Genomic DNA, 27,668 nt, shown 5'->3' with positions numbered 1-27,668 from the left:
CCTAATTACCCTAGTTAAGCCTTTAAATGTCACTTTAAGCTGTATAGAAGTGTCTTGAAGAATATGTAGTCAAATATTATTTACTGTCATCATGGCAAAGATAAAATAAATCAGTTATCAGAGATGAGTTTTTAAAACTATTATGTTTAGAAATGTGCTGAGAAAATCTGTTCTCTGTTAAATAGAAATTGGGGAAAAAATAAACGGGTGCTAATAATTTAGGGGGACTAATAATTCTGAAATCAACTGTGTGTGTGTGTGTGTGTGTGTGTGTGTGTGTGTGTATACACACACACCCACATACACACACACACACACACACACACACACCCCCACACACACACCCACACACACACACACACCCACACACACGCACGCACAGTCAAATAGCTATTAACTTCTTTTTTTGGTGGGGCCAGTGAAAATTTTGGCAGGGCAAGTAAAAATCAGAACCACTGGCCCGATTGGGCCAGTAGAAAAAATCCTTAGAGTTGAACCCTGTCTGAACTTTATTAATAAATTATATAAAATGCTGCACTTCCCACCTCCAGTCGCAATGACTTTTGGAATTTCTAGTGCAAGTTCGGTGCTCAAGTCTGCATCTGTTCACGCGTCCTCCGTTCTTGTGGTATTGAGTTTTGGAACTGAACTTTGGTGGTTAATGATGACGTTAAACGAGAACATGAGGACGCAAGATCGCTGAAAAATGCAGAGCATCTACTGCGTGAGAATGAGAGATAATGGATCTACTTTCACTTTCGCTCTTGGATAGGGAAACCTTTACGCACAGACATCAATTAGTCTATAAATAATCAATTGCATTTGTTAAGTGCAAATATTCAAAACTATTTCTAAATTCAGTTCTAATTTTCAGCAAACCAATAAATGAACAATAATAACGAAGTGTGTTCAGAAACCTGAGTTATATCCTAAAACACATGCTGTGCCCCATATGGTCTAAAACCTGACAGGTGGGCAAATCTAAGCTTGTTTTTAATAAAACAAATATAAATATGGATATAATAAATAATACTGATAATAATAATAACATTACGCAAAAGCAAATTGTTATGAATGAACTCAAAAAGCCTCCCGAGATGAAGAAGACATAAAAGCAGTGATTTTTCATATTTATGTAGGCTAGAAAATAATATGTTTTGTAATATTTGAATCCTTTATATTTATATTCTATATCTATTCTTATTATATCCTATGTATATCCTTAATATTTAATTTTTTTCATATGTAAAGATATTTGCCTATTGCTCTCTTGTGCGTATTAAGCAGTGTGTAAGCGAGGCGCAACTCTGCGCCGGAGTTTAGACCGGGTTTGTTTTGGTTTTATTTTGGTTGGTATTTAGTTTCTCAAAATAGCAACGCGCCAGCAGTGCGCCTCAGAACGCCTTCCTTTTTAGACCAGAACGCCTATGGGTGCACATATGAGCGCTAATGCATTTGCTATTTAAACAGCGTAGCGCAACGCCTCAAAACGACTCTTGCGCCAAGCTGAAACTAGCAAAAGACTATTGCGCCGCACCTTGCGCCACATTGCGCCAGGTGTATGATAGGGCCCTTCATGTTTAAGTTAAGATTACGTCAAACATGGAATTAAAAGAATGCACATTCCAAAGCACTACACAAGCATTTCATATAAAGTTAAACATAAATTCCAATAAAGAACATTCATTTTTAAAACTGCATTCTCAACAATGGTTAGTAGTCATTGTCTGCCCTATATTGTTATCATTCATCAGTCTTTCTTCCATGGCGGGGCGCCATGACAAAATTCATCCCACCACTGCTACATTACAGCTTCCCATTCAAAACATTACATTTTTTTAAAAGCGGGTAATAATCGCACCAAAACGTATTAAAAGATGAGTGAATTATAACAGCGCGAACTTCTCTGTAACCGTAGTGCTGTGCATTATTTGTTAACCGCGTTAAGGTTACGTGCTGACAGACTGACTGGCTGACTGACTGACAGGTGTGTGATGCATGAGGCCAGCAAACACGACGTATAGCCGTTTCACTTTACTTCAGGACGCATTAATATCGCTCTGTAGGTCTATTAGAAACATTCATAAATATTCCTAGCAAATCTAACAAATGCTGGAGACATATTTGTTACATAAACGCACTAAATCTCACTTCAGCAGCGTTTATTTGAGAGCGCACAAGAAGTTCTGCGCGCTCTTGAAGCAGCTTATATTTGAGGGGGTGTGCAAGAAGTTTTGTGCACGAGCAGAGGAAATCGGCGCACAAGCACAGAGATCCGCATGCTGTAGGCTATTACATAAATGTGATCTCGACTTCTTATGCTGCGCTCACAACATTTGTCATTGAAATACCGCCACAGGTAGTTAGTAGATCTGTGTAAAAAAAAAAAGGCCTGCCGCCACAGCTGGAAAAAATCCTAGAGGAAACACTGTTTGTATTAATTTCTCCATAACATTCATCAGCCAACCTGCACACTAGATAATGACATCAGGCATCGAAGATCTCATATCAGACCATTAATCTCATCAAAAACAGAGCTCAAGGGTTGAATCAGATAGATGACACATCAACAAAATGATTCTAAAAACCCACTCTTTGTCCATATACAAAAAGCCGCACTTAGTAATTAACATCAATTTCCTCTTGCAGTGAACATGCATTTGCCACTGATGGGTTTCATCCAGTCTTGAAGATCCAACTGCAACCTCTCCATTAGGAATTAAAAGCCTCTGGTTGTTGACTTCTTCACTGTGTGTGTGTGTGTGTGTGTGTGTGTGTGTGTGTGTGTGTGTGTGTGTGTGTGTGTGTGTGTGTGTGTGTGTGTGTGTGTGTGTGTGTGTGTGTGTGTGTGTGTACGGTTAACAGGGACACAAAGTTTTCTAATGACATGGGTATGACTTGGTTGTGCTCTATTAAGGTGGTTTACAAGGATAAAATTGAAATGCTTAAAAATCCTACTTAGCGAGAATATTTGACATTCAGATTTTGCCACAGGTTTTTCTGTGAGGGTTTAAGGGTACACTCAAATGTTTACTGTTTGTTGACAACTTATTTAAAATGGGCGGAAACAACACAATTGTTGAGTTTTTTGGGGGGGAACTTGATTGTTTTATGTTTGATTAACTTCAATTTGTAAAAACTAATAAGTTAACTTATTCGTCAACACTAATCGATTGTATGGAACCAAGCATTTTTTTACATTGTAGGGCAGGGGTGGCCAACCCTGTTCCTGGAGAGCCACCTTCCTGCAGATTTCAGTTGCTACCCATATCAAACCCACCTGAACCAATTAATTAGGACCTGAACACCACGTGATAATTACAGGCAGGTGTGTTTGATATGGGTTGCAACTGAAATCTGAAGGAAGGTGGCTCTCCAGGAGCAGGGTTGGCCACCCCTGGTGTAGGGCCTAGAATTGTCAAAAATATCAAACTGAAAATGATAAAAATCTTGCTTTTGGTTAGTGTCAATACTAGGGCTGCACAGTATATCATTTCAGCATCGATATGGCAATGAGTTCATTCGCAATAGTCACATCGCGAATATACGCAATATTAAGTCTGGATTAAAATGTATCATTTCGCAAGTGTTTTTTGAGGCCTGTGACTGTGTGAGGGTTTTAAAAGCATGTGCCGTTTGCAGCTGTGTAAAGTGATCAATTACAAATACTCAAATTACTGTAATTGAGTAGTTTTGAATGTGTACTTTCACTCTCCCTTGAGTACATTTTTAGTGTTGTATCGGTACTTTTACTCCACTACTTTATTTTTTCCTGTCTATGAGGATTAGAAAGTTCAGTCCTGTGATTCCTGTCCAATCAAATCGCCTATAGAAGGTAAATCGCATCATCATCCAACCTAAAACCAACCAAATATTAACGTCTAATGATGTTACAGCTTGACGTTGTGTGGAGGTTACCACAATGTCTATCAGCCATACCTGCCGAATAAATGCCAGTATTTGACATTAATATGACGTTGGTTTAAGATACTGGCTCAACGTTGGGTTTTGGTCACTTTCTATCAACCTAAAATCAACCAAATATCAATGTCATTTGATTTCATTATTGGAGGTCAAAATAATTTTGTCCTTAAATGCCAGTTAGACATTGAATTTTGGTTACCTGACATCACAACCTAAATCTAACCTAATATTAATGTCTTATGACATTGTGTGCCTGCTGGACAATAACTAAATGCACTACAGAATGTTACGTTTACACACATCCACAAATTGCATGTAAATGCATCAGCTTTTTACAGCACAACACTCTCTACTCACTACTCTTAAGTGCTTTTGAAAGGGCTACTTTTCACTCATAGTTTGAGCAATATTCACAACAGATACTTTTACACTACTTACACTACATTTAATTAATGGTACTTTCACTTGAGGAATATATTTTTTCAGTACTAGTTACACCACATATGTAACTTTGAAAAATTAATAATAATTAATTTTTTTAAATTGTTTATAAAAAATAAAGACTATGCAGTATTCTTTTACATTTGATTATTCATTTACTGGTTACCCGAATACATTGACACTTTTTGAGAGAGAGAGAGAAAAAAAGGCTGTTTAAATGTAAATTTTTTTTCTTTATTGAATTTATCTACGCTTATAGACTGCTTATTATATTCTATGCACTCCCCTACAGAAACATCCCAATCAATATAAAATTAGCAGTTCTTTTCAAACAGTTATTCAACCCATCTAGTGAAATTGTGTTCATATCGCAATGTATATCGCAGAATAATTTTTTTTTTCAATATCATGCAGCCCTAATTGATACTGGCTTTGCTCTCTCGCACAGCACTCTCTCTTCTCATCAGAAGAGATTAATAATTAATAATAATATTAAGATTTGAACACTTTTGTTTTAATCGGAATCTAAGATTAATTGCTAATTAGTTTTTTATTAGAATTTTTTTTTTATTAGCACTTCTGAGTTTTTATTTAAAACAAGCAAATATCTGCCAGTGGGGGAAGTGAAATAATCTTGTTTCTGCTTTGAAATATAGAAACGGGACAAAAAAGTTGTTTTTTGCATAAATTCCATATAAATTCAGTGATTAAATACAATTCTGTGGCTCCTGGTCAACTATAATTCAGACTCAACAATGCAGATCTTTGCGATGTGACTATTGTGGATGTGCACATTGCGATTTCGATGCTGAAACGAAATATTGTGCAGCCCTACTTTTAATGTGCAGCACATGAATTTAATTTAAAAAATCTGAATCTAAAAATATCAATATTCGATACTATTTTGGACACAATGGAAATATGGTATCAAAAATGGTATCGAATATTAATATTTTTCAAAATATCATATCGATGTTGGAAATTCCAGTATCATGACAACACTAGTAGGGCCAGATAATAAGCAGTTTTTACAGTATATAATAAGTTGCGCCTGTGGAGTGTCCCTCTAAAGCACAGGTGTCAAACTCAGTTCCAAAAGGGCCGCAGCTCTGCACAGTTTAGTTCCAACCCTAATTAAACACACCTGATTAAACTAATTGAGTCCTTCAGGCTTGTTTAAAACCTACAGGTAAGTGTGTTGGAGCAGGGTTGGAACTAAACTGTGCAGGGCTTCGGCCCTCCAGGAATTGAGTTTGACACCCCTGCTGTAAACCATGCATACCTGTGTGTGTGTGTGTGTTTTGTAGACAAAGACTGGCAACACTTCTGTCATAAAAAAGACACTCTTTTGTGACAGGCAGACTACCAAGAATACCAAAAACAAAATAATAATCTACCTCACCGCAAACTGTACTCTTGGCATATGGTCATGCGTCAGAAATGATGGGTGTGCTCACAAGCCTGGAGCAACGCAAAAACACTCCTTTCATGCACACTGTTATTCATGCACAATGCAAAAGGTTTGACTGCTGTTCAGCTACCAGAGCTCCTGCCAAAACACCAGTTGCAAATGTCAATATACTGATTCAACGAATTCAAGCGTTCAAAACGTATTCAAAGAACATCACTGAAGCTCTGGTAATCTGCTGAAAATAACCTTTTTTTCTGCACGCAACATTATGTTCCATTATGGTGGAACCAGTTTGATTATTGATTAATACATTCATGTACTATAGCAAGGTTTTAAAATCTTTAAGTCTAAAATATTATTGGGAAAATATATAGCTTGTTGAACAAGTTCTTTTTTTCAACTCATTATAGTACTGTAATATTCACTTGTTTTATTTAATTTTTCACCATTTTAACATTATTTTAGCATATTTTTTTAAATCAAAGTATTAATAATTATTTTATTTAACTTAAAACGTTTAAAGCATTATTGTTTTATTATCATAGTAAATATCAGATTATTAAATCAAATGTTTATTCGTTTGTTTATCTGATGTGTAATGTGGGCTTTTAATTTAATGATTAAATATTTGATTATTTATTTTAGCCCCCCCCCCTCCCCTTTATTAATTATGTTTAGTTATATTATTTATTAAAATTTTCCATGCTATTCATCCAAACATTATCAAAGACACCTGAACACTCCTTTGCAAAACCCTGAGGATCCTCATCCCAGAGCTTGAAAACCAATATACTACTAATCCAACGTTCCTCCAGTAACGTGGAGGTACCATTGTATGAGTGTGAAAACAAGGAAATACCCTGATATAACATACAGAAATACCATAGTACTAGCATTCAAGGAGACCATGACAGGACAAGAGTATTTGTACTATAAAACATATTATACTTGCATGACTTCAATGCTGTCAGTGATGTTCAGTAGTATTTTCTGTTCTACCCCAATGGTACGAACTAATTACCATATTCAGAGAGACATTCTTAGGAACTCAGTGCACTTTACTGAAAATCACTGTGGTAAATCTCTGCACCAGGGTATTTGTACTATAAAACAATGGTATTTCAGTACTGTCAGTAGTAACTGTTTAACGTATTTTCTGTTATATCCCATGGTACAGAATGATTACCATGTTCACAGACAGTGACATTAGGGCATTATTAAGCACTTTCATTCGTAACGTAACAGTATTTTGTGTGAATGAACTGGTTAGTCCTCAAAAATAATGCATTAAGTGCATAAATCAAACAAACAATAGAATAGTACAGAATGTACTCCAAGTTATCGCAATAATAAACACAAAACCAACCCTATTTTTCGGTCAGCATGATAACATAACTGTGTCAACTAACGCTAACGCGGTTTTGAGGCGGAAACTGCGGTTACCATGGTAAAATGTCATTCGGGTCGCCCGTACAGACTCACCTGTAGTATGAGCGCGTCTTCCCGAGACCTTCTTCTGCATGGACTCTCTGATATCTCCCATCCTCCGCAAATACACACACGAGGAACCGCAAAAACCGACCCAGATCACGGTTCCGACCCAGCCACAGGTCTCAGAACAGCAGCAACAGTCCCGCTAATGCGGCGTCCCGTTTGCTTTGACACACGCACATGAATGAGCGGGGACGTGTTTTATTCGGGCTGCTCCGGTGCTCCAGAAATGGGTTTTTTATTCGGCACTGATCAGCTTCAGTTTCATTGACGATCCGCCGTAACGTCACCGATATTTTTTACGCCTTTCCAAGCGCGCGTCGCGTCAGCAGCCGCTCCATATCCCATTTAAACCGCAAAGAACCGTTGACGTACACCTGAATATATCATTTATTCCTTATGTCCGGTCGTGACATTCCCTCTTTGCGTGGTAAAATCTTACGACGAGTACAAATCCCGCACTGTCCGCCGCAGCAGCAGGTCCTAGTCAGATTGATTGCTGTATATCTTTCCCTACGATCGTTTTTCCATATGAGAAACGTCGTTGCGATTCTCCATTCCAGTTGCGCGGGTTGAACGCGCATTTCGATTCGCGCCTGCGCTCCTGGCGTATCTCACGTCATCCATTGGTTGCCGTTAGAGGCGCTGCGCTACTAACGTACGACGCTGCAATTTTCCGCTGCTTAGGAACCACTGGCTCTCACTGCTGGGACGAGCTTAGTGAATACAGAGGAGACTCCGAAACACAGAGTGCTGGGCGTGGAGCGACGTCATTTCCTGAATTTCTTAAGTCTTTGTAATGAGCAGGGTGTGTCAATTTGAGCAGACCTAATCAATTAATCAATAAAGACATTTAGAATTTATTATATTTGGTAAGATAGATAGATAGGTATGGACAACTAGATAGATGGATGGATGGATGGATGGATGGATGGATGGATGGATGGATGGATGGATAGATAGATAGATAGATAGATAGATAGATAGATAGATAGATAGATAGAAGATAGATAGATAGATAGATAGATAGATAGATAGATAGATAGATAGATAGATAGATAGAAGATAGATAGATAGATAGATAGACAGACAGACAGACAGACAGACAGACAGACAGACAGACAGACAGATAGATAGATAGATAGATAGATAGATAGATAGATAGATAGATAGATAGATAGATAGATAGATAGATAGATAGATAGATAGATAGATAGATAGGTGGATAGATAGATAGACAACTAGATAGACAGACAAACAAACAGACAGACTGGGATGGATGGATGGAATTAGAAAGTGGTGGGTGGGTGGATGGATGGATGGATGGATGGATGGATGGATGGATGGATGGATGGATAGACAGACAGACAGACAGACAGACAGACAGACAGACAGACAGACAGACAGACAGACAGACAGACAGACAGACAGATAGATAGATAGATAGATAGATAGATAGATAGATAGATAGATAGATAGATAGATAGATAGATAGATAGATAGATAGATAGATAGATAGATAGATTAGACAGACAGACAGACAGACAGATAGATTAGACAGACAGACAGACAGACAGACAGACAGATAGACAGATAGATAGATAGATAGATAGATAGATAGATAGATAGATAGATAGATAGATAGATAGATAGATAGATAGATAGATAGATAGATAGATAGATAGATAGGTGGATGGATGGACGGACGGACGGACGGACGGACGGTCAGGTAGGTAGGTAGGTAGGTAGATAGACAGACAGACAGACAGACAGATAGATAGATAGATAGATGGATAGATAGATAGACAGACAGACAGACAGACAGACAGACAGACAGACAGACAGATAGATAGACAACTAGATAGACAGACAAACAGACAGACTGGGATGGATGGATGGAATTAAAAAGTGGTGGGTGGATGGATGGATAGATGGATAGATAGATAGATAGATAGATAGATAGATAGATAGATAGATAGATAGATAGATAGATAGATAGATAGATAGATAGATAGATAGATAGATAGATAGATAGATAGATAGATAGATAGATAGATAGATAGATAGATAGATACTACAGACAGACAAACAGACAGTAGTAGATGGATGGATGGATGGACGTACAGACAATCAGACAGACAGGGAACAAATAGATTAATCAATATGCATTTTATAATATTTAATATAGCTGCATGATATATAAATGCACTGAATAAGAGCATGATCTGATTCTTCAGTGATATTTGGTTCACGTGTGCAGGAATTTGACGTAACGCATCTTGATTTGCATTACAATGCCTCTAATCTTGTGGCGTATTTCTGGTCAGGTAAAACCTGTTCTTGCACCTAAAAAAATCCACACTCTTCATTTAAATAAAAAAGGAATGCTCTCGCCGCAGGATGATAACTGTTTGCTGTCACTTCAGACTGCAGCACTCATATGACGTTGCTAATAAAGGATGACATAAAACATCAGTTTGAGGAGAACGAAAGCACATACACACACACCCCAGCTTCACCGCATCCCCCTGTTCTCTCAGATGGAGTGGTACATCCCAGCGCCTCTCCTCCTCCTCCTCCTCTTGCTGCTGCTGCTGTGTCCTCCATCACTCCATTTCCTTCATTCTGCTCTCCTTGAGGACGGATTCAGGCCTTCCTGCAGAGCAAATCCCTCGCTTTCTCATCCTCCGTCTCTGAAAAGAGGAAAGGGTGAGCAAAGTCTGCAAGACTTCATAAAGAAGGTACGTTCCCTCCATCTTGATCTTTCTAAAATTACATATCTCAATCAATATAGGCAGAGAACGTGTTACGTTGATGCGGCCTGTACAGCCATTATAACTGCATCACCACATCCGTCAGATGCCCTAAAACCCATTTCTAGCACCCATTTTGATCTGTTCCTCATGGTTTAGTCTGGTATTTATTTTTAATGCACAGTGTTCCCCTCCCTAAACTGGTCCTGCATGACTCATGCAGCTTCACAGGGTTATTTCGGCATGCTGCGGATGAGCTACTGCATGTCATTCTGATGTTAAATGCCTCGGAAACGTTGTTGTTTGTGTTTATTGGGTGCGGATGTTTACGCATATAAAGCTGCATGACTGACATTAAGAGTTACTTGTCACTTTTTATCCTAATAAAAAAAGATCTCTAACACACAAACACACACACACAAACACACACAAAAAGCTGCACATGCTTTTTAGGGAAGGAGCGACTAATGGATTCTGCCCTTTGGCTGTCGGATACAAGCAAGTCAGTAGGCCACTGCATATAATGTCATTGCTATGAAGGTCAAAGGTTCAAATCTATAATAGGGCATAATTCTGTATTTTTTAAATCAATTATTATTACATTAATTAAAATAGAAATTAAAAATAAATCAAAACTATGTTTATATATATATGCTTCATGGTAGAAACCGCTGTTATCTTCCTTTAACCCAAAACAAAAATCTTCTCCATAGTTCAATTATTCTTTATATTCCTTCATTTCTTTTAGGCTTAGTCCCTTTATTAATCAGGGGTCGCCACAGCGGAATGAACCGCCAACTTATTCAGCATGTGTTTTACACAGCGGATGTCTTACCAGCCACAACCCATCACTGGGAAACATCCATACACATTCATTCACACTCATACACTACGGACAATTTAGCTTACCCAATTCACCTGTACCACTTGTGGGGGAAACCAGAGCACCCGGAGAAAACCCACGCGAACACGGGGAGAACATGCAAACTCCACACAAAAACGCCAACGCAAACGCAGCCTAGACTCAAACCAGCAATCTTCTTGCTGTGAGGCGAATGTGCTACCCACTGCGCCACTGCGTCACCTATTCTTTATATTGAAAAAATGTAAATAAAGTAGTAAATTAGTAAAAGTTAACAAGTATAGTGTAGTAAATAAGGAAATAAACAAGGAAACGGTAGACACAATAGGTAACTATGGTAACAAACATGCGCACACTAGACTGTAAAAATATCTGTTAATCTGATATTATCAGTAAAAATTATATGATTATAACAAATAAAGTTGGAATAGAAAATAGTAACAGTAAACGGTAAATAAACAAGGAACTGGTAGACACAATAGTTAACCATGGTAACAAACATGCACACACTAGGGGCCCTATTATACAAGGCGTAAGATGTGTTTGAGGCGATTTGTTGCTATTTTCAGACCAGCACCACCCTAATTTTCATGTTTTGTGCCACGATGATTAAATAGCAAACCCATTTGCTCCACTTTGTGGACTCATGGGTGTGCTGGTCTATAAAGGAGGTGTGTTAAGGTGCATTGTTGGCATGCTGCATTTTTGAGAAACTGAAATAGACTGTGACACAGACTAACTAAAAGCTAAGGTCGTAAGGCATGCGGCAAACAGAGACAAAAAGGCAAGCAAGGCTAGGGTCAAAACACGGAAAAACAGGACAAGGAAAACGCGTTATAGAGCTACTTTACAGATAACAAGACTCTGCAATGTATATGAGTGTGTGTGCTGCTTGAATAGTGTGTGTAATCAGTCGAAGCAGGTGTGTGTGTAAGCGGAGTGCATGTATGAAAATGTAGTCCAGAAATGGCGGATTTGTAGTCCGTAAGTATTGTATGTGAGATCCAGCGATCTAAAGAGTTACGATTGCTGGTGATCGTGACAAGTGGAGTGCGTACAACACCGTTTCCTTACTCCACGAAAAGTAAACGAGTAAAGTAAAGATTAAAAGTAAAGTAAAGAGAAAGAAAAAAAGCGGAATGGAGGAGGCTCATTCTTTATTGTCGCGCTGCAGAATGTCTGTTAAATGTCTTGTTTCTCTCCAGTGAAGCATTCAGTTTTTCTATTTAGTTTTTCCACTTAAAGTCCGCCATGTAAATAGCAAATGCACCATGGCATGACACAACTGACTCTTAAAGGGAATGGGAGATGAGACTCTGATTGGTTTAATGCATGCTATGCTCAAAACACACCCATAACTCATTAAGAGAATAAGCACAACTCTGTTAGACCATGCGTCCGGACGCAAAGTGTATTTTTCCACCCTTAAAATAGCAAAAGTGGATTTAGACACGCCTTTACTGCTTTTGCGCCATGCGCTTTAGACTTTGTACCTAGATTGTTAAAATAGAGCCCTAGAATGTAAAAATATTTGTTTATCTGTTATCATCTGTTTAAAAGTATATTATTATTAGAAATAAAGTAGAAATAGAAAATAGTACCAGTAAACAGTAAATAAACAAGGAACAGGTAGACACAATAGTTTACTACTGGCAACAACCAGGCATATTGTTTCAACTAATTTTAAAAAATGTATACAAAACTGCTAATTAATGGATATTTTACAGTATTTTAGGAGGCAATAATAATGCAATACCTTGATTAAAAGTGGTTTTCATAATGCCGTTCTTCTGGATTTCTATTCATCAAACAATTCTGGATAAACATGGAGCGCAGTTTGCACAAACATATATTAGCCATAACAGTTATAATAATTATAACAAATGTTTATTGAACTTATGAATCTGGAGAATCACTTAATACTGAAGATTGGAGTAATGGTGCTACAATAATTCAGTGTGGCATCACACAAGAAAATTACGTTTTAAAATGCATCGTGATACAAAACCATAAATTAAAATTTTATTAATATTAATTTTTTAAATATACATATTTTTAAAATTAATTTTAACTTTTTAACTGTATTTTAATAAAATAAATACAGCCATGTAGAGCACTTTTAAAAAAATGTGTACTGACTGCAATATTTATCAAGATTTTAAATCTAAATCTCTCCCTCTTCTACTGTTTCCCCCTTTAAGAAGTACAGGAAAACCTGCTAGACTCCTCGGCTTCAATCCCACATGGAAGCAAAAGCCAAAGGAGCGCCGAAGTCTGCCTCCAAAGCAGAGAAGAAGGAGGCAGCACCACCACCGGCAAAACCAGACCCGGTCCCAGCCGAACCCACCGAACCTGAAAAACCAGCAGAAGATGGATCGACCAACCAACAGGGGGCAGCAGAGTCCGCAGGATCCTGCTGTGAAACCTTAGAAAGTTTGAAACCTTTCCTGATTGGAGGAGCCGTCATCGCCCTTGGCGCCGTATTGGTTGGCGTAATCTTACTAGCCAAGAAAAACTGACCCGAGACCTGTGATTGGTTGCAAAATATTGGTTGATTAGTTCACAGACTATTAAAGTTTATATCTGTATACATATATAGCTATATATATAAAAAGGGTTGGGGAGTCACTAGGCGATATTATTTTATGCTGTACTTTAATTTCAATGCTTGTGGTGATGTTTCCAACAGCTATTAAAGCAAGCTAGAGATTTAGGCCAAACACTTTTTCATATCACACAGCTGTAGCTCGTGCATATTTACATTTTCATCATAGTCACTCTGCCTGTTGGTTCACTGCTCAAAAAAATAAAATAAATAAAAATCATCTATGACACACATGAATACAGTTACAGAGCAATGTTCAGTCGCACAACTGCCAAAACAATATTAGGATGCACGATTCAAGGTTAACACTACAGCAGTTTTCTGAAGCGAGTCGTTTAATGGGATTTATGCGATATTAGTGGTGTGCGATATTGTCTAAAATGATTCTTGTTCATTTTTTGAGGATGTTTTTCTGATAATTATTAAAGAGTCTTTTGCAGAGTGTGTTTTTGTGCTAGTCTAGTTAGAAAACTAGGATAAAGCAAAAAAGAGTCAGTCGTTGAATTATTCACTCAACCGTTTCGATGGAAACTAATGATTCATGTATTTTTAATGAATCACTGAATCAGTGCCTCCATTGATTTGTTTAAAAAGAGAGAAACTAAGAAACTGAACACCACAGATATTTGCCTCAGGATTTTTTGTTTTTGTTTACTTTGATACTTAACTATATCTAAATATCAAATCAACAACAACAAAAAAAAACACTCGTACAACATTATTTATCCCTTTCATGACGAATTCTAAAGCAATTCTGATTCGAGTCCAATAGGATTCATCACACAGTGAATGTTTTGGACTTACAAGACATGCTTTGTTCGTTTTTTGTAAAGAGAATTGCACTCAACAATAAAAACTAATCATGGTTATACTAACCATGGTTATAAAAACCAAGGTAACCACAATCATAGTTTTGCTACAATAACTGTAGTATTTGGTAGTCAATCAATGCGACTAAAACACTTACTACATTTTTACTATAACAAAATTAGTTATTTTTTAGTAAATTACATGTATTATCAGTTATATATTTAGTAAATAAATATCGCACACCCCTACTTTATAAATAAAAACAGTTAGTTTCATAATCAAAAACTAGTCCAACTGGAATTAGCCTTGTATTGCTGAAAGAATGTGTAAAGTAGAAATGTAAAGAAATATTACGATGTATATTTTATGTATGAGCTGCTCGTATCACTTCATTTCCAAACCAAAAACAAGTCATAAAAACATTCTTACCGTAGTAGCCGATCATCTCAAAGTCTTAGTTTCTTGTCGGAACGATGCGATTTCCGAAAGTGGGCCAATGGAAGTAGACATGTGACGCAACATAGCTAGATATTATTATGGCGGCTAAAACGGCTTCAATTTCACAGACACACTACGACGACCGCTCGTCACGACAGAAATATTCCCTAAATGCATGCAGACACGGACAATATGCACTCACACGTCACATGATGAACATACTGTTACAGAAAATGACCTTTTCTTTAAAGTGCGTATATAATGCAATAATTCAAATAGAACTCTGTATTTAACGGAAAGAAAACCATTTATTAGTTGTGATATTGACGATGGGGATGTTGACGCAGCAACATGGTGGTTGTCTTGATGGTGATGATGATGATGAGGAAGGATGATTATGATTTTATTTGTTGGATTTAATGTAGTTTACCTTTCCCTCTACTGTGCCATATGTGATTATTTTGCACACAACCTCGCCTGCTGCCTTTCCGCTGTGTGAAATAAAATAAGATGGCTCCCTTGTGACTTGATGACCTTATTAAAGGACAATGAACCACATTTTCCCAGACTCTGTGTTGTTTTTTATTATTATTATTATTCGCAAGCTTTTGTTTTTGAGGGCTTTTAATAACTTTTAATAGCTTTTAATAACTTAATGACAATTTATTTTCAAATTTGTCACATATTTTGGTAGTTTATTATTATTTTATTGATAATACTTCTGCAATCCTAGAAAAATTGAGACTGTGAAAAGAATATTACTGCCTTAAATTTTAAGTCAAACTGACTAAAGTTATCAAGTTAAACTTTGCATCACTTAAAAACCCTGATTTACTCATTTAAATATGTTAAAAGTCACAAAGAAGGTTTTTGTTGTAATATCTTTTTGACATATTACTTTTTCTCAGTGTAGTAAAGTTAGTACAGAATGTTACACTCTTACTATATGATCTGCTTTCTAAAGCCAAGAAATTGTTATATTTAGTAACAATATAATTATAATTCATTCATTCATTTTCCTTTGGCTTAGTCGCTTTATTTATCAGGGGACACCACAGCGGAATGAACTGCTAACTTATCCAGCATATGTTGTATGCAGTGGATGCACAATCATTCACACTCATACACTATGGACAATGGGGTATATGCCGAGCTAATGTGTTTCCCATGCGGATACACTTCCGGTGACCTGTTATCGAATTTTTTTTTTCTATTTTATATGGTTCCTTAAAGTATTGATGTTGCAATGTAATTCAAATACAATCAGTTAAACAGACTTTGGCATTCATTTAGTTGCTCAAGCGTATAACGAGACAAAAAGCCGTTTACTCGTACGCGCCCGTCAGAATCGGCAGGTTAGCGCAGAAGCTCCATTGAATATACTGGGGTAAAATAAATGCTCATATTATAAAGACATGGCGGGGAAAATGTAATTTACTGCAGTGCTTCTTGTACAATGCGAGTCCCACTTTATATCGGATATCACTCAGCCAGGGAGATCGCTGATTTTTAAAGAAAACAGACCTTAAACGCGCCGATTTTGCAATGGCATACAGTACGCCGGAAACAATTAACCCAGGTTACTGGCAAATTAAAAGTCCTATTAGCTTTCTCAATTCACCTATAGCGCATGTCTTTGGACTATGGGGGAAACCAGAGCACGCCAACTGACCCAGCCGAGGCTTGAACCAGCGACCTTCCTGCTATGAGGTCACAGTGCTAACCACTGAGCAAAATTAAATTAATTAAATAAATGCTTTAATTAAGTGTTTAAATTTATAGGATGTAGGGACTAATTTAAAAAAAGCTAACATGATTAAAGCTAAATAAACGGTTAGTGTTTATTAAATGTGACATTCTAACTCATTCAGCTGCTTTGTTAAACCATAAAAAATCATTTTAGTATTTGTGTCTAGACACACAACACACGCAAAGGCTACATACACTCGAAAGAATGACGTTTGTTCAAACAACTTATATAAAATGAGCTGAAACAACACAATTCTTGATGTTTTTAGGGGGACAACTTAATTGTTTAATGTTCAATCCACTTAAATTTGTAAAAACTAACAAGGTAACTTAAGTGCTTCATGTTGTCTCAACACAAATCGAATGTGTGAAGTCCAGTATGTTTTTACCATAGACTGTAAAAGATATAGACGTAGTATCCGTGACGTCACCCATAGGTTTCTGAAGAACGCAAAAGAAGCTAAATCTAGGTGTGGCTAACCATCGCCATTTTGTTCCCATGTCATTGCACCGACCGAGGAATACAATTCATTCATTTTCTTGTCTGCTTAGTCCCTTTATTAATCCGGGGTTGCCACAGCGGAATTAATCGCCAACTTATCCAGCACGTTTTTACGCAGCGGATGCCCTTCCAGTCGCAAACCATCTCTGGGAAACATCCACACACACACTCATACACTACGGACAATTTAGCCTTCCCAATTCACCTGTACCGCATGTCTTTGGACTGTGGGGGAAACCGGAGCACCCGGAGGAAACCCACGTGAATGCAGGGTGAACATGCAAACTCCACAAAGAAACGCCAACTAAGCCGAGGTTCGAACCAGCGACCTTCTTGCTGTAAGCACTACCTACTGTGTCACTGCGTCGCCCCGAGGGATACCAAACAAGGGCAAAGAGTTAAAAGAAAGTATTTGTTATTACTCAGAATCTTACATAAATCTAAAGAATTTATCTTAAACTTTTTTATCTTGTTTGGAATCTTTTTTTATACATAAGCAAAAATGCAAGGCTTCAGTTTTCGACATTTTCAGATTGAAGTTGACTCACTGCTCAAATGTTTCCGTATAACAACAAAAAATGTATCAGATTCTTGGTTCTATATAAATAACTGTTGTCTATTGACTCTAATTTGAGTTAGATAGCTTTCCTTAATGCTCCTAATTTATTTATTTTCATACACTTTTATACAATTGTATTTTACTTACCCCTTTCTTTGTTTTGTTAGTCTTTTTTCCTTCTGCTGCTTATGTAGTTTGCATTTTTCCTCTTTTGTATCTCTCTTATATTGATCTCCTGATTGTGGTTGTATATTTTCATTCTTAAATAACTAAAAAAAAAAAAAAAAAAAAAAAACAAGGGCAAAGAGGCAGAGCGTGAGCGGAGTTACAGACACCAGCTAGCATTTTCCTTCAACCCTTGGCTTACACCTTCATAACCTGCGACTTGTTTGCGTTCTGACCACATGTGCTTGGTTGTATATATCAATAAAGTGTTTAGACTTTTAAAACACTGTTTTAATACACTGAGCCACTAAACATGTTCTTATGACGTTTTTCTACAGAAGGGAAAACACAAATTATATCCAAACACTTCAAATATAGTTTGAATTACTAAACGCAAGGCTGGTTATGAAATCCAGGCATAACACTATGACAGGTATGACAACGCTTCAGATGACTGTTAGCCAACAGTTAATCAATCTGTCAGATTCTGGAGTGCATTACAGCTATAATGAATATAATAAATGAACTTAAAAAAACAAATACATTTATAGAGATGGGATATAAATATATAATTTTACTCACCTGGGAAATTAAGGCCACTTTAACAGTTTGTGAGCACAATTAAGTGCACACAGCATGCCATACTATCTGATAATTGTAGGAAATAATTCCAAAAGACAAATGACTGTGTAAAGCCAAAAAAAAACAATAATAAAAATACAATGTATATGCCAAGTTCAGCAGCTAATCAGTCGGAATCAGCTGAGGTGAAGTGACGTGACCAGCAAAAGACACTCAAGTGGCCACTCCCTTAATTATGCAGACTTAATTAAACCTAATAAATGCTAAACGGATGAGTAATAAAAAAATTCAGCCCCTCACAGTTGTCATGAAGAGTAGTATTAGCTATAAGCACCAAAACCATCTATTGTACCAGGCTTTAAACATGTTTTTATCAGCTGTAAAATTGGCCAGTTTAGCATTGCAGTCAGAGAACATGTGGAGTTGCTGGAGCAAGCCCCCAGAGGAGAGTCTATGTATTTTGTATTGGCTTCCCAATGGAGAGCCGGAGGTTGCTGCTTGGTTTTTACAGCGTACATAAGACGCCCTTATTCTGAAGTGTTGTAAAAGCTAAAATATAAGATGGTTTTGGGATATACATAATAATCATATTGCTATTAGCATTATATGTGCATAATATGTGTTATACATGTAGAGCTTTGCATGGTCAAGCACCCCAATATATTCAAGATCTATGGAACTCTCTCCCTATAGCACTGAGAACTCTGGGATCAGTTGATCTTTTTAAAAAGCATTTAAAGACGCATTGTTTTGGTCAAGCATTTAATTCATAGTATTAGTGTTTCTGTATTTGGATTTTTTACTTGTTTTAATGTGTTTTAACATGTTTTCTTTTATTGATATGTGTTCTTTTACTTGTTTTCTCTAATTGTAAAGCTATTTGTTACTCAACGTCTAGGAAAGGTGCTACATAAATAAATATTTTCTTGCTTACTTACTTTTACTTTTTAAAGATTATACCTCACACATTTTGAAGGAGTTTTCTCAACACCAGCCCGCCACTAAAACAAAAGAAGAAGAAAGTTTTCGTATGTTGCTCATTTCGCTTCACGGAACGTTTCCTATAACCTTGTTTTCACCCGAGCGTGTTAGAAAGACGCAACACGGAAGTCTATCTGTTATAAGCCGCGCAAGAGGAACGTGTGTAGCGTGCGAGATTGTTTTGGTAATGTTTTCTAATTTGCTCGCTTCTTTAGTCAAAATGAGAGGGTGTAATATTTGGGGTTTAGTTTTGAGTTCGCATATAAGGAAATAATCTCGAGCTGAACCGCACTGTCACGTATTCAGTGTTACTGTATGTTGCTGTAGACTGCTTCAGTGTTACATTCTTGTGTACATTTATAGCTCAACATCTATTAAGTTACTGAGTTTTGTGTTACTTGTATTCGTTATTACGCAGTCTGAATTGCACAAACTTGTGTGTTATTAAATAAACCTCTACATTTTTTTTTCAATTCAGGCAACTCGTCCTTCATCATGATCATCCCTGTTCGCTGCTTCACTTGTGGGAAAATTGTTGGGAACAAATGGGAGGCGTATTTGGGTCTCCTTCAAGCGGAGTATACAGAAGGGTACGTTTATGAAACTAAAATGTGTCCTAAATTCGTTTGTTTATTTATTTATTTATTTGTTTGTTTGGCTAAGGAGTAAAGCACTCCTTACTAGTCCTCTTTACTAACTTTAGTCAAAATATTGTGTTTGGGGTGCTCATGCGGACCGGTTGACTGGCAGCACGAATTTTGCCAGATTAATATGATTAATGTTATTATACAGATTACTATTATTATTAACAAAATAAAGCCAGCATTGGCCTTACATACAAGCATCAAACCAAACTGAATTTAAACAGATTTATTAAAAACCTGAAAAACGACTCTAAGTTAAAGATTAATTGTGATTAGCCACATCCAAAATAAAAGTTTGTTTTGACATAAGCAATACTTGTGCATTATATATATTTATATAATTATTGTGTATGTGAAATACACTCATGCATAAAGGTATAGATTTTGCATAGATATTTAAAATTTATTATTTGCATCATATATATTTTATATGTAAATATAAATAATTATTTCCTTAAATGTATGCATCTTTATGTTTATATGTCCATAATAAGCATACACAATACACACACGTATTATGTAAAAAAAAAAAAAACATTTTTTTATGCGATTAATCACGATTAATTTTCCCCCAGCACTATGTGAAATACATCTTATAATTGAAAAACACCTGCAGCTAAAACAAACATTTTTAAGGAAATCTTTTATACATCAGCTATGACTATATTGAACAAATGACCATGAAGTAGTTTATATGTTGTTCTGTGACACTGTGAATCTGTTTGTGGTTTTAGAAACAGGGTTGTGTGTTGGTAATCCATGGTGTAGGAAGCCATATGATGTTTAGTAACATTTTGTGAGGCCAAATATGAATTTCCACATGTGTGGACAATAAAGACTGCTCATCTTTCTAATTAGAATTCTAATCTTTGGTCATACAGGCACATAGAAAAGCACCTTGTTATTTAAGTAATTCCCACAGCACTAAATTTCATTTAAAAAAAAAGTGCTGCTAGTTAATTATTATGGCTCAGATCATTATTTTGTCTGATTTTTTTCTTTTGTGGCAAGTTGCCATGTTATAAGTAAGATAATGTACTTACAATTGGCTATGCAAAAAAGCCATTCAGTCTTATAGGGCCATGAAACCTCCTTGTTTCAGAGGGTGTTTTCACACCTCTACTTTGGAAAAAGTCAGGAAAGTGGGCGTGTCCAGCTCTGTTTAGGAGGGAGTGTCGGAGGAGCAAATTAAAGAGGGTTCTGTAAAAATTTGCATAAAAATGGGAGTGTCATTTTGGGCACGTGCTGATTTTCAGAGTCAAAACACACACACACACACACACACAGGGGAGAAAGACTGACTGTGTTTACGTGGACATCAGTAATCAAATTATTTGACAAATTATTAAATGGTGGACATTAACTGCAGTTTGGCTCTTTTATTCAGGGAATATCTTCATGCCCCTCGTGACAAACGAGGTATTTGATTTGAGGAACTGCTCTAAGCTTGTATCTTTCATGCAATGTTTGATACGGCACAGCAAATGAGGGAAAAAAAACCTCTGAATTTCTCAATAACTTAGATGCACTCGGCAGGTAGGGTCAGAAAGTCGTGTGTGTTACTCCTGTCACAAAATGCAGTGAAAATCCTACACGATGGTAAGTTTGATTGTGGTGCTAACATGTTCACACTCCGTGTAACAGTTAGTTCGATACAAACTAACTTTGCCATCTGAAAAAGCAAAGGGCACTGTTCGCTCCCTTATCAAATCTGTAGAGACAGGACAAACAACACCAACTAGAGCCGCGTCTTTATTAAGAGGAGACGAGCGGCAAATCCGGATCTCACCATTTCCAGATGAGAAAAGTTCTCGGGTAAAAAAAAAAAAAAGTTCCTTAGACATGCATTGTTGTCGCATGCACTGTAATCCACACGTGGTCCAGCTGTGCGCTCATACAGAGAAAATGAAAACAAAACCTTCACTGCAGCAAATTATAAAAGCAACCCTTCACGCTTGTTTTGCCAACATAATGTGGCGTCTCTGCTGTCTGAACACTGTAACATTAATGAATGTTAGTGAAGTTGCACAATAGAGTGCGCTGATTGGTTTGAACCGAATCTTACTCGTGCATTAATGCAGCACACTTATAGACGTAATAAGACACTCCCAGGTACAGACGTCCAGTCTACACGCTGGAATACACGCTAAGATCTCATGGCCGTGACGCAGCTTAAAAAAATTGTTACAAACCGGAAGTACGAATTAGCTAGAAATAACGCAAAAACAACCAATTTTCACTTTTTAGTGAGATATATGTGTCTTAATAGTGTTTTTAGCAGTGTGGGACACTTATATGACTGTCAACAGCTCAAAAAATGTGTTTTGGTGTTTTGTGACCCTTTAAAAAATAGATTTTGTTTTTCATGAACAACTGGCTAGATGCATATTATCCTTTAAACCTTGTGCTGCAGGAGATGTTTTCATCTGCTTTGGGTGATTTTAAAGCTTAATTACGCCCCAACTTTCTCTGTTTCAGCAAATTGAATTATTTTTGGAGACAAATCTTATTTTGACACGCATTTTGGGAAAATGCTTTGAAAAGTTTTAAGACGTTTAACAATTACACTCTGGGCAAATTGACTACCCTTTCATTATGTTGCTGGCTGTTTTTACCCAATTTACTTCCATTGTAATGACATTTTTATGATTGCAAATTCATGACACCATATAATCATGCATTCTTGATTGTTGGAGGTTTTCCCTATTGGGAAGAGATAATTTTTGCCGATGATCATCAGTTGGCAGCATTAACCCTTTAGATAGGCTTGTGCAACAGAAGTTTCTGGCTTTTATATGGAATTCTGTGGAGAAAAACAACTAATTATAAAAGTGCATGCATAAATACACTTACTATGTTAACTATGCTCTGAGAGCTGATCAGCTGGTTTTGATTTTCTCCGATATATCAAGATAAGTGTGCAAAGGTCTCTCTCTTACACACACCATATACTCCATATAAAAACCAGGAACTAAGAATGTTTGCTCTGCAACCTGTTGATCAATTGTAAAAATTGATTCCTGCATCCTAACAGGGAAACCAGCTATATTTAAGAGTGCATGATTATATGGTTTCATGGCTTTGCAATCAAAAAATGTCATTATAATGAAAGTCGATGGGGAAAAAACAGCCTCAAACATAACGAAAGTGTAGTCAATTTGCCCAGAGTGTAATTGTTGAATTTTTGAAAATTTTCACAGCATTTTCCCAAAATATGAGAAAATAAGATTGTCCCCAAAAATCTTAACATTTTCTGAAACGGAGAAAGTTGTGGCCAAATTTAGGGTGTACTCACATTAGGTACTGTACAGTTGCCTTGAACCATGCCGAAGCGCGATTGTCCCATCGTACTGCACTCACATTGCATTTTTTAGCTACCGAACCTGAGCATGCATGCGTCATCGATGATGTGACTGTTCAGTTTAACAGAAAAAAGCTCAGCACTGGGGAGATTGCTTTAGTTATATCGTTTGAGTGTCACGCAGTCCAACATTTCCACGAGAAGATCAGCCACTTTTGACGCTCATAAACAACCATAAAGTCCTCGTGCTGCAGGAATTAGGAGGTTTGCTTAAGGTGCAGCTGTAGTGCAGTGAGGGGTTTGCCTTCATTGAAAAGTAGGAATGATTAATAAATCCATATAAAACAATCCCGTAAAAGTCACATCTTGACTTCAGTTTCGGGCTCAGACGCGCTTTACTCACACTACAAGCGTACCGCACCAAAGCCCAAGTGAACCACGTTCTGGCACACCTCTTTCAAGCCAGCCAACTGCACCCGATTCAGAGCACTCGCACTTCTCGAACGATCTGGGAAACGGGCCTGGGCACGGTTCGGATAGCATAGTGTGATTACACCCTTACACATACATGCACACTATACTCCATATATAAGCAAGAAACTCATTTTTTTTTCTGCAACTGATGATCAACAGTAAAAGTTAATAATTGTTCCACTTCCCAACAGGTAAAACCAGCAATAATCAATAATGCATGATTATATGCGATTGTGGCTTTGCAATCAAAAAATGTGATTACAATGAAGGTATTATGCCCCAAGTCTAGGGGAAACAAAAAGGGCATAATAAACGAAGAAAAAACAAATGTGTTGGGGTAGTGGATTTCCCAAACAAAACAAAACTTAAAGCAAAAGATTCCCTTCAGTCGACAACCAAACTCACACACTTTGTTGAGAGTATATATATGAATTGATTTATTATAGAAAAAGGTGGTTAATATAAATGAGCATTTCTTCAGGTTGACCACAGGCAAAAATAACAAACAAAAGAATCTATAAAGTAAATCCACTAAATTACCTATTACTATTTAAAGAAAAATACAAGAATCTTACCTGACTCCCTAACATAAAGTCAAAAGTAATCAAATAAATAGGCAGGTCACCCCTACAAGCTCAAACTCTCAAAAATATTTTAACATATGATGGTCATCAATACAATGTTGGTTGTTGGTCGTCGGCCGGAGGGGTGAGGGAAACCCTGGAGCTCCACTCCAAACACCGAAAGCACAGAAATGAGCTCTCCGATCCCTGCCGGAAGCTCCCTTATATACAGGCTTTTGAGACCAGCAGCCACTCAGAACAGGGAATCACGCTGGTATGGGAGCATATGAGACAACAGAAAAACAACAAGTAGGCGGGACAAAAGAAAGAGTACAATCTGCAATAATAAATAAATAAACTTCAGTCGTAACAAAGGTCAATGGGACAAAAACAACCCCGAACATAACTAAAGTGTAGTCGGGTTGAGTGTTTTTTTTTTTCTTTTTCTTTTTTTAAACGTTCAAAGTATTTCCTTGAAATATGTGTCAAAATAAGATGTCACCAAATATTATTCTATTTGCTGAAACAGAGGAAGCTGTGGCCAAGGCTCAAAATCACCCCAAAGTGGATGAAAACACCCCCAATATGGGGTTTTTGTGCATTCCCTCTGTTCATCAGGGGCCTGTTTCAGAAAGCAGGTTAAGTGAAAACTCAGAGTAGTTTAACCCTGAAATGAGACAAACTCTGGGTTTTCTGTTTCAAAATGGCAGGTTTGTTAAACTCGAGAAAGCAGGGTAAGTCAAGCCTGTTTCTAAAAGAGAGTTAACTTTAACTCAGAGTCAGTTACCGTGGTAACTTACTCTGTGAATCTAACCTGGTCCGGAGCAGGTTTTATTCTCTAAACTCTGAGTTTCTGTCGGTCTCCTCCCCTTTTTTAAAGATGAAGCGGCATTTCTCGCATTAGTCTTACATTTCCACACACCTATTTTAGAGCTCATTTTGGAGATGTGCATAAAAACGATTGATGGAAACGTCATGATTCACATAACTTTTGAAAATACGCATAATATAACAAGTGCATAACTGAGTGGGTTAAACTTTTATTTGATAAGATGCACATAAACTACGAAGTGCACTTAAATTACAGTATGTACATTAAAAAATGGTTTGTTAGAGATGATGATAAAAATGTGTGTGAAAAAACAAACCAGCAGACTGAGCACACTGCAGAACATCTTAAATGGTGTTTTAGTCAATCTAAAATGCATTTACTGTTTCAGTATTAGTTTATATTATTAATTACCTCCGAGCGTCTGGAGCGTGTCAAGATCTCCGCGTCTGGCTTCAAACGCCCCCACGTGTTCATTGTGTGTCAATTGTCTTCTGAGGCTCAGGTACATTAATTAAATAAAAAATCATTGATGCAGCTTCTTCTACCGCAGTGATTCTGTTTTTACTGTTGATATTTGGCGCAAGTTAATCAGGAAGTGACGATTGTGTTCTCTTCGACTCTTTGGATAAAAACGCTGCTTTATTTTTAGGCGTTATTCCAGTTTTGCACAAATTTATGTAATAGCCTATATTTTGATGAAAACACAGCTATTGCCTACATTTTTGCACACACAGAACAAAGTCACGTACGAGGCTTGTCCTTTTTTTCATAAATAATTAGCTTAACCTTTGACAGGCACTGTTACTAGATTAATGGGATTATTATTCTGTTTAAATTATTTTATTACTGCTTACCTTCTTAATGTTATATCAACCTCTATCACTTGATCAATAAAAAGGCAGACATATAACAAGTGCGCTGTTAAATCTATTAAAACTGATAAAAGTGTATAAAAGTTTAGAAAAAAGTATAAACGTCACACATTACATTACTTATTTTATTATACTTAAAATGTTTAAATACTTAAAATTAAGAATTACTCATTAACTTGAGCAGCTGTTTTCCCACGCTGTTTCTGTTTCACTGATGGTTGCTTCATTTTAAATATATACACTCATATTTGCTATAACTTTGCATGAGCACATCAAGTTCAGCTGGAGAAAGAAATGCTGATCTCTTTTTTTAAGATGTTGCCATGGTCACTCGTAATATCTGCGCTCCATTGATAATGTCTCACGGTGCGCGCGCTTTACTCTGAGTTGGTCTACTCAAAGTTGATTGACCCAACTCAGATCAGCTGTTCTGAAACCGAAAACTCAGAGTTTTTAATCTCTCGGTAAATCAACTCAGAGTTCAAGTTTAAACTCCGAGTTGTTTGAACCTCCTTACTGAAACAGGCCCCAGTTTGAACGCTGAAAAATTTATTGGAAAACGTTGATTAATAAGAGAGAGTAAAAAGCGTCCTGGTGTGTGCAAGCCTTTACTCTTCATGTGATGGCATTAGCATTGCTCTAAATCTTACTTTTTTTGTTCACAGTGACGCTCTTGATGCTCTGGGTTTGAAGAGATACTGCTGCCGCCGAATGCTTCTGTCCCATGTGGATCTAATTGAGAAGTTGTTGAATTATGCTCCGCTGGAGAAATGAGGAGCGTCCTCGCCATTTGAAGATGAAAATCCCGCTCAGCCTCTCCTCATATTTTCAAAGACTTGATCCTGTTCAAAGATACAGACATGAGTTCTGACATGGATATTAGACCAAATCTGAAGAAACACACTTGTGATGTTGAATTTTTGTTTATTAGGGTTTTGTTAAATAAAGATTGAAATGTATCTTCTGCTTGTTTTTTTTTCACCTGTCAAATGTCTCATAAACAGAGAATAACTCTTTGTCTGAATGAGTGATTCATTGAAGTTCAAAACAACTGAATCATTTAGAAACACTGACTCTCTTTGTTCAAAGAGCACATTTTTAATTGAATTATAAACATTAGATGTAAAACTAACCAAACAACTACCTAAGATATAACAACACACACAGAAGTTTAAACCTAAAGCGTACTATTAAAGCTTATGAATTATGAACATTCATAAAAATGAATAAACAACAGATAATTACTGTGCTATTATTATAAAGCTATTGTATTATAATAATCATTTAAAGCAAAAATGGATCTATTAAATACCGAAGTGTGGTTGATAACACATTTGAACAATAAATCCATATTTATTTTGTACTTGAGAGATGTCAACAAGTAAACGAGTGATTCATTAAGTCGGTCGTTCAGATAGTTTGTTCAATACTACTGAATCATTTAGAAACACTTTATTTAAAAAGCACATTTTTAATTGAAACAAAGTTAAAATTAACCAAACAGCTACCTAAAATATGTTTGTTAAAGCCCTAGACTAGTCTCACACACATACACAAAATAAGTTTAAACCTAATTAGTAATAATACTAAAGCTTAAAAAATACATTCATAATAACAAGTAATTACTGTTCTATAATTATTAATCTATAGTGCTATAATTACAATTTAAAGCAAAATGGATCAGTTAAACATCATATTGTAGTTATAAT

At 36.7% G+C, this 27,668-nt stretch overlaps 3 protein-coding genes and 1 long non-coding RNA gene across 9 annotated transcripts in view; 2 read left to right on the top strand and 2 right to left on the bottom strand.

Moving 5' to 3' along the window:
* dagla (diacylglycerol lipase, alpha) overlaps positions 1–8,028 on the bottom strand; it is a 120,582-nt gene extending 112,554 nt beyond the window's left edge. For all 5 annotated transcript variants that reach the window (XR_012383164.1, XM_021477715.3, XM_073908099.1 and 2 more), the window contains exon 1: positions 7,259–8,028. The gene's annotated coding sequence lies outside the window, so the exon portion shown is untranslated. The remainder of the gene's footprint in view (positions 1–7,258) is intronic.
* Positions 1–15,293, top strand: part of si:ch73-119p20.1 — a 31,086-nt gene extending 15,793 nt beyond the window's left edge. The window contains exons 1-3 of one of the 2 annotated variants that reach the window (XR_012383167.1): positions 8,809–9,594; positions 9,694–10,008; positions 13,084–15,293. This is a non-coding gene — a long non-coding RNA (si:ch73-119p20.1). Of the gene's footprint in view, positions 1–8,808; positions 9,595–9,693; positions 10,009–13,083 lie in introns of those variants that run through there. The other variant, XR_223840.6, reaches the window with a different exon arrangement.
* The window catches only part of slc25a22b (solute carrier family 25 member 22b), a 473,977-nt gene that overhangs the window by 51,485 nt on the left and 394,824 nt on the right, over positions 1–27,668 (bottom strand). The window lies entirely within an intron of this gene.
* Positions 19,384–26,971, top strand: polr2l (RNA polymerase II, I and III subunit L). The gene is made up of 3 exons (NM_001159825.3): positions 19,384–19,457; positions 19,752–19,863; positions 26,625–26,971. Exons 2-3 carry the CDS (start codon positions 19,769–19,771, stop codon positions 26,731–26,733), a joined length of 204 nt encoding a protein of 67 aa, NP_001153297.1. The 5' UTR covers positions 19,384–19,457; positions 19,752–19,768; the 3' UTR covers positions 26,734–26,971.

This window comes from Danio rerio, chromosome 7 (assembly GCF_049306965.1).
Source record: "Danio rerio strain Tuebingen ecotype United States chromosome 7, GRCz12tu, whole genome shotgun sequence".
Classification (NCBI taxonomy): Eukaryota; Metazoa; Chordata; class Actinopteri; order Cypriniformes; family Danionidae; genus Danio; species Danio rerio.
Note: the sequence above shows the minus strand (reverse complement) of the source record. Positions and strands in the feature narration are given on the sequence as shown.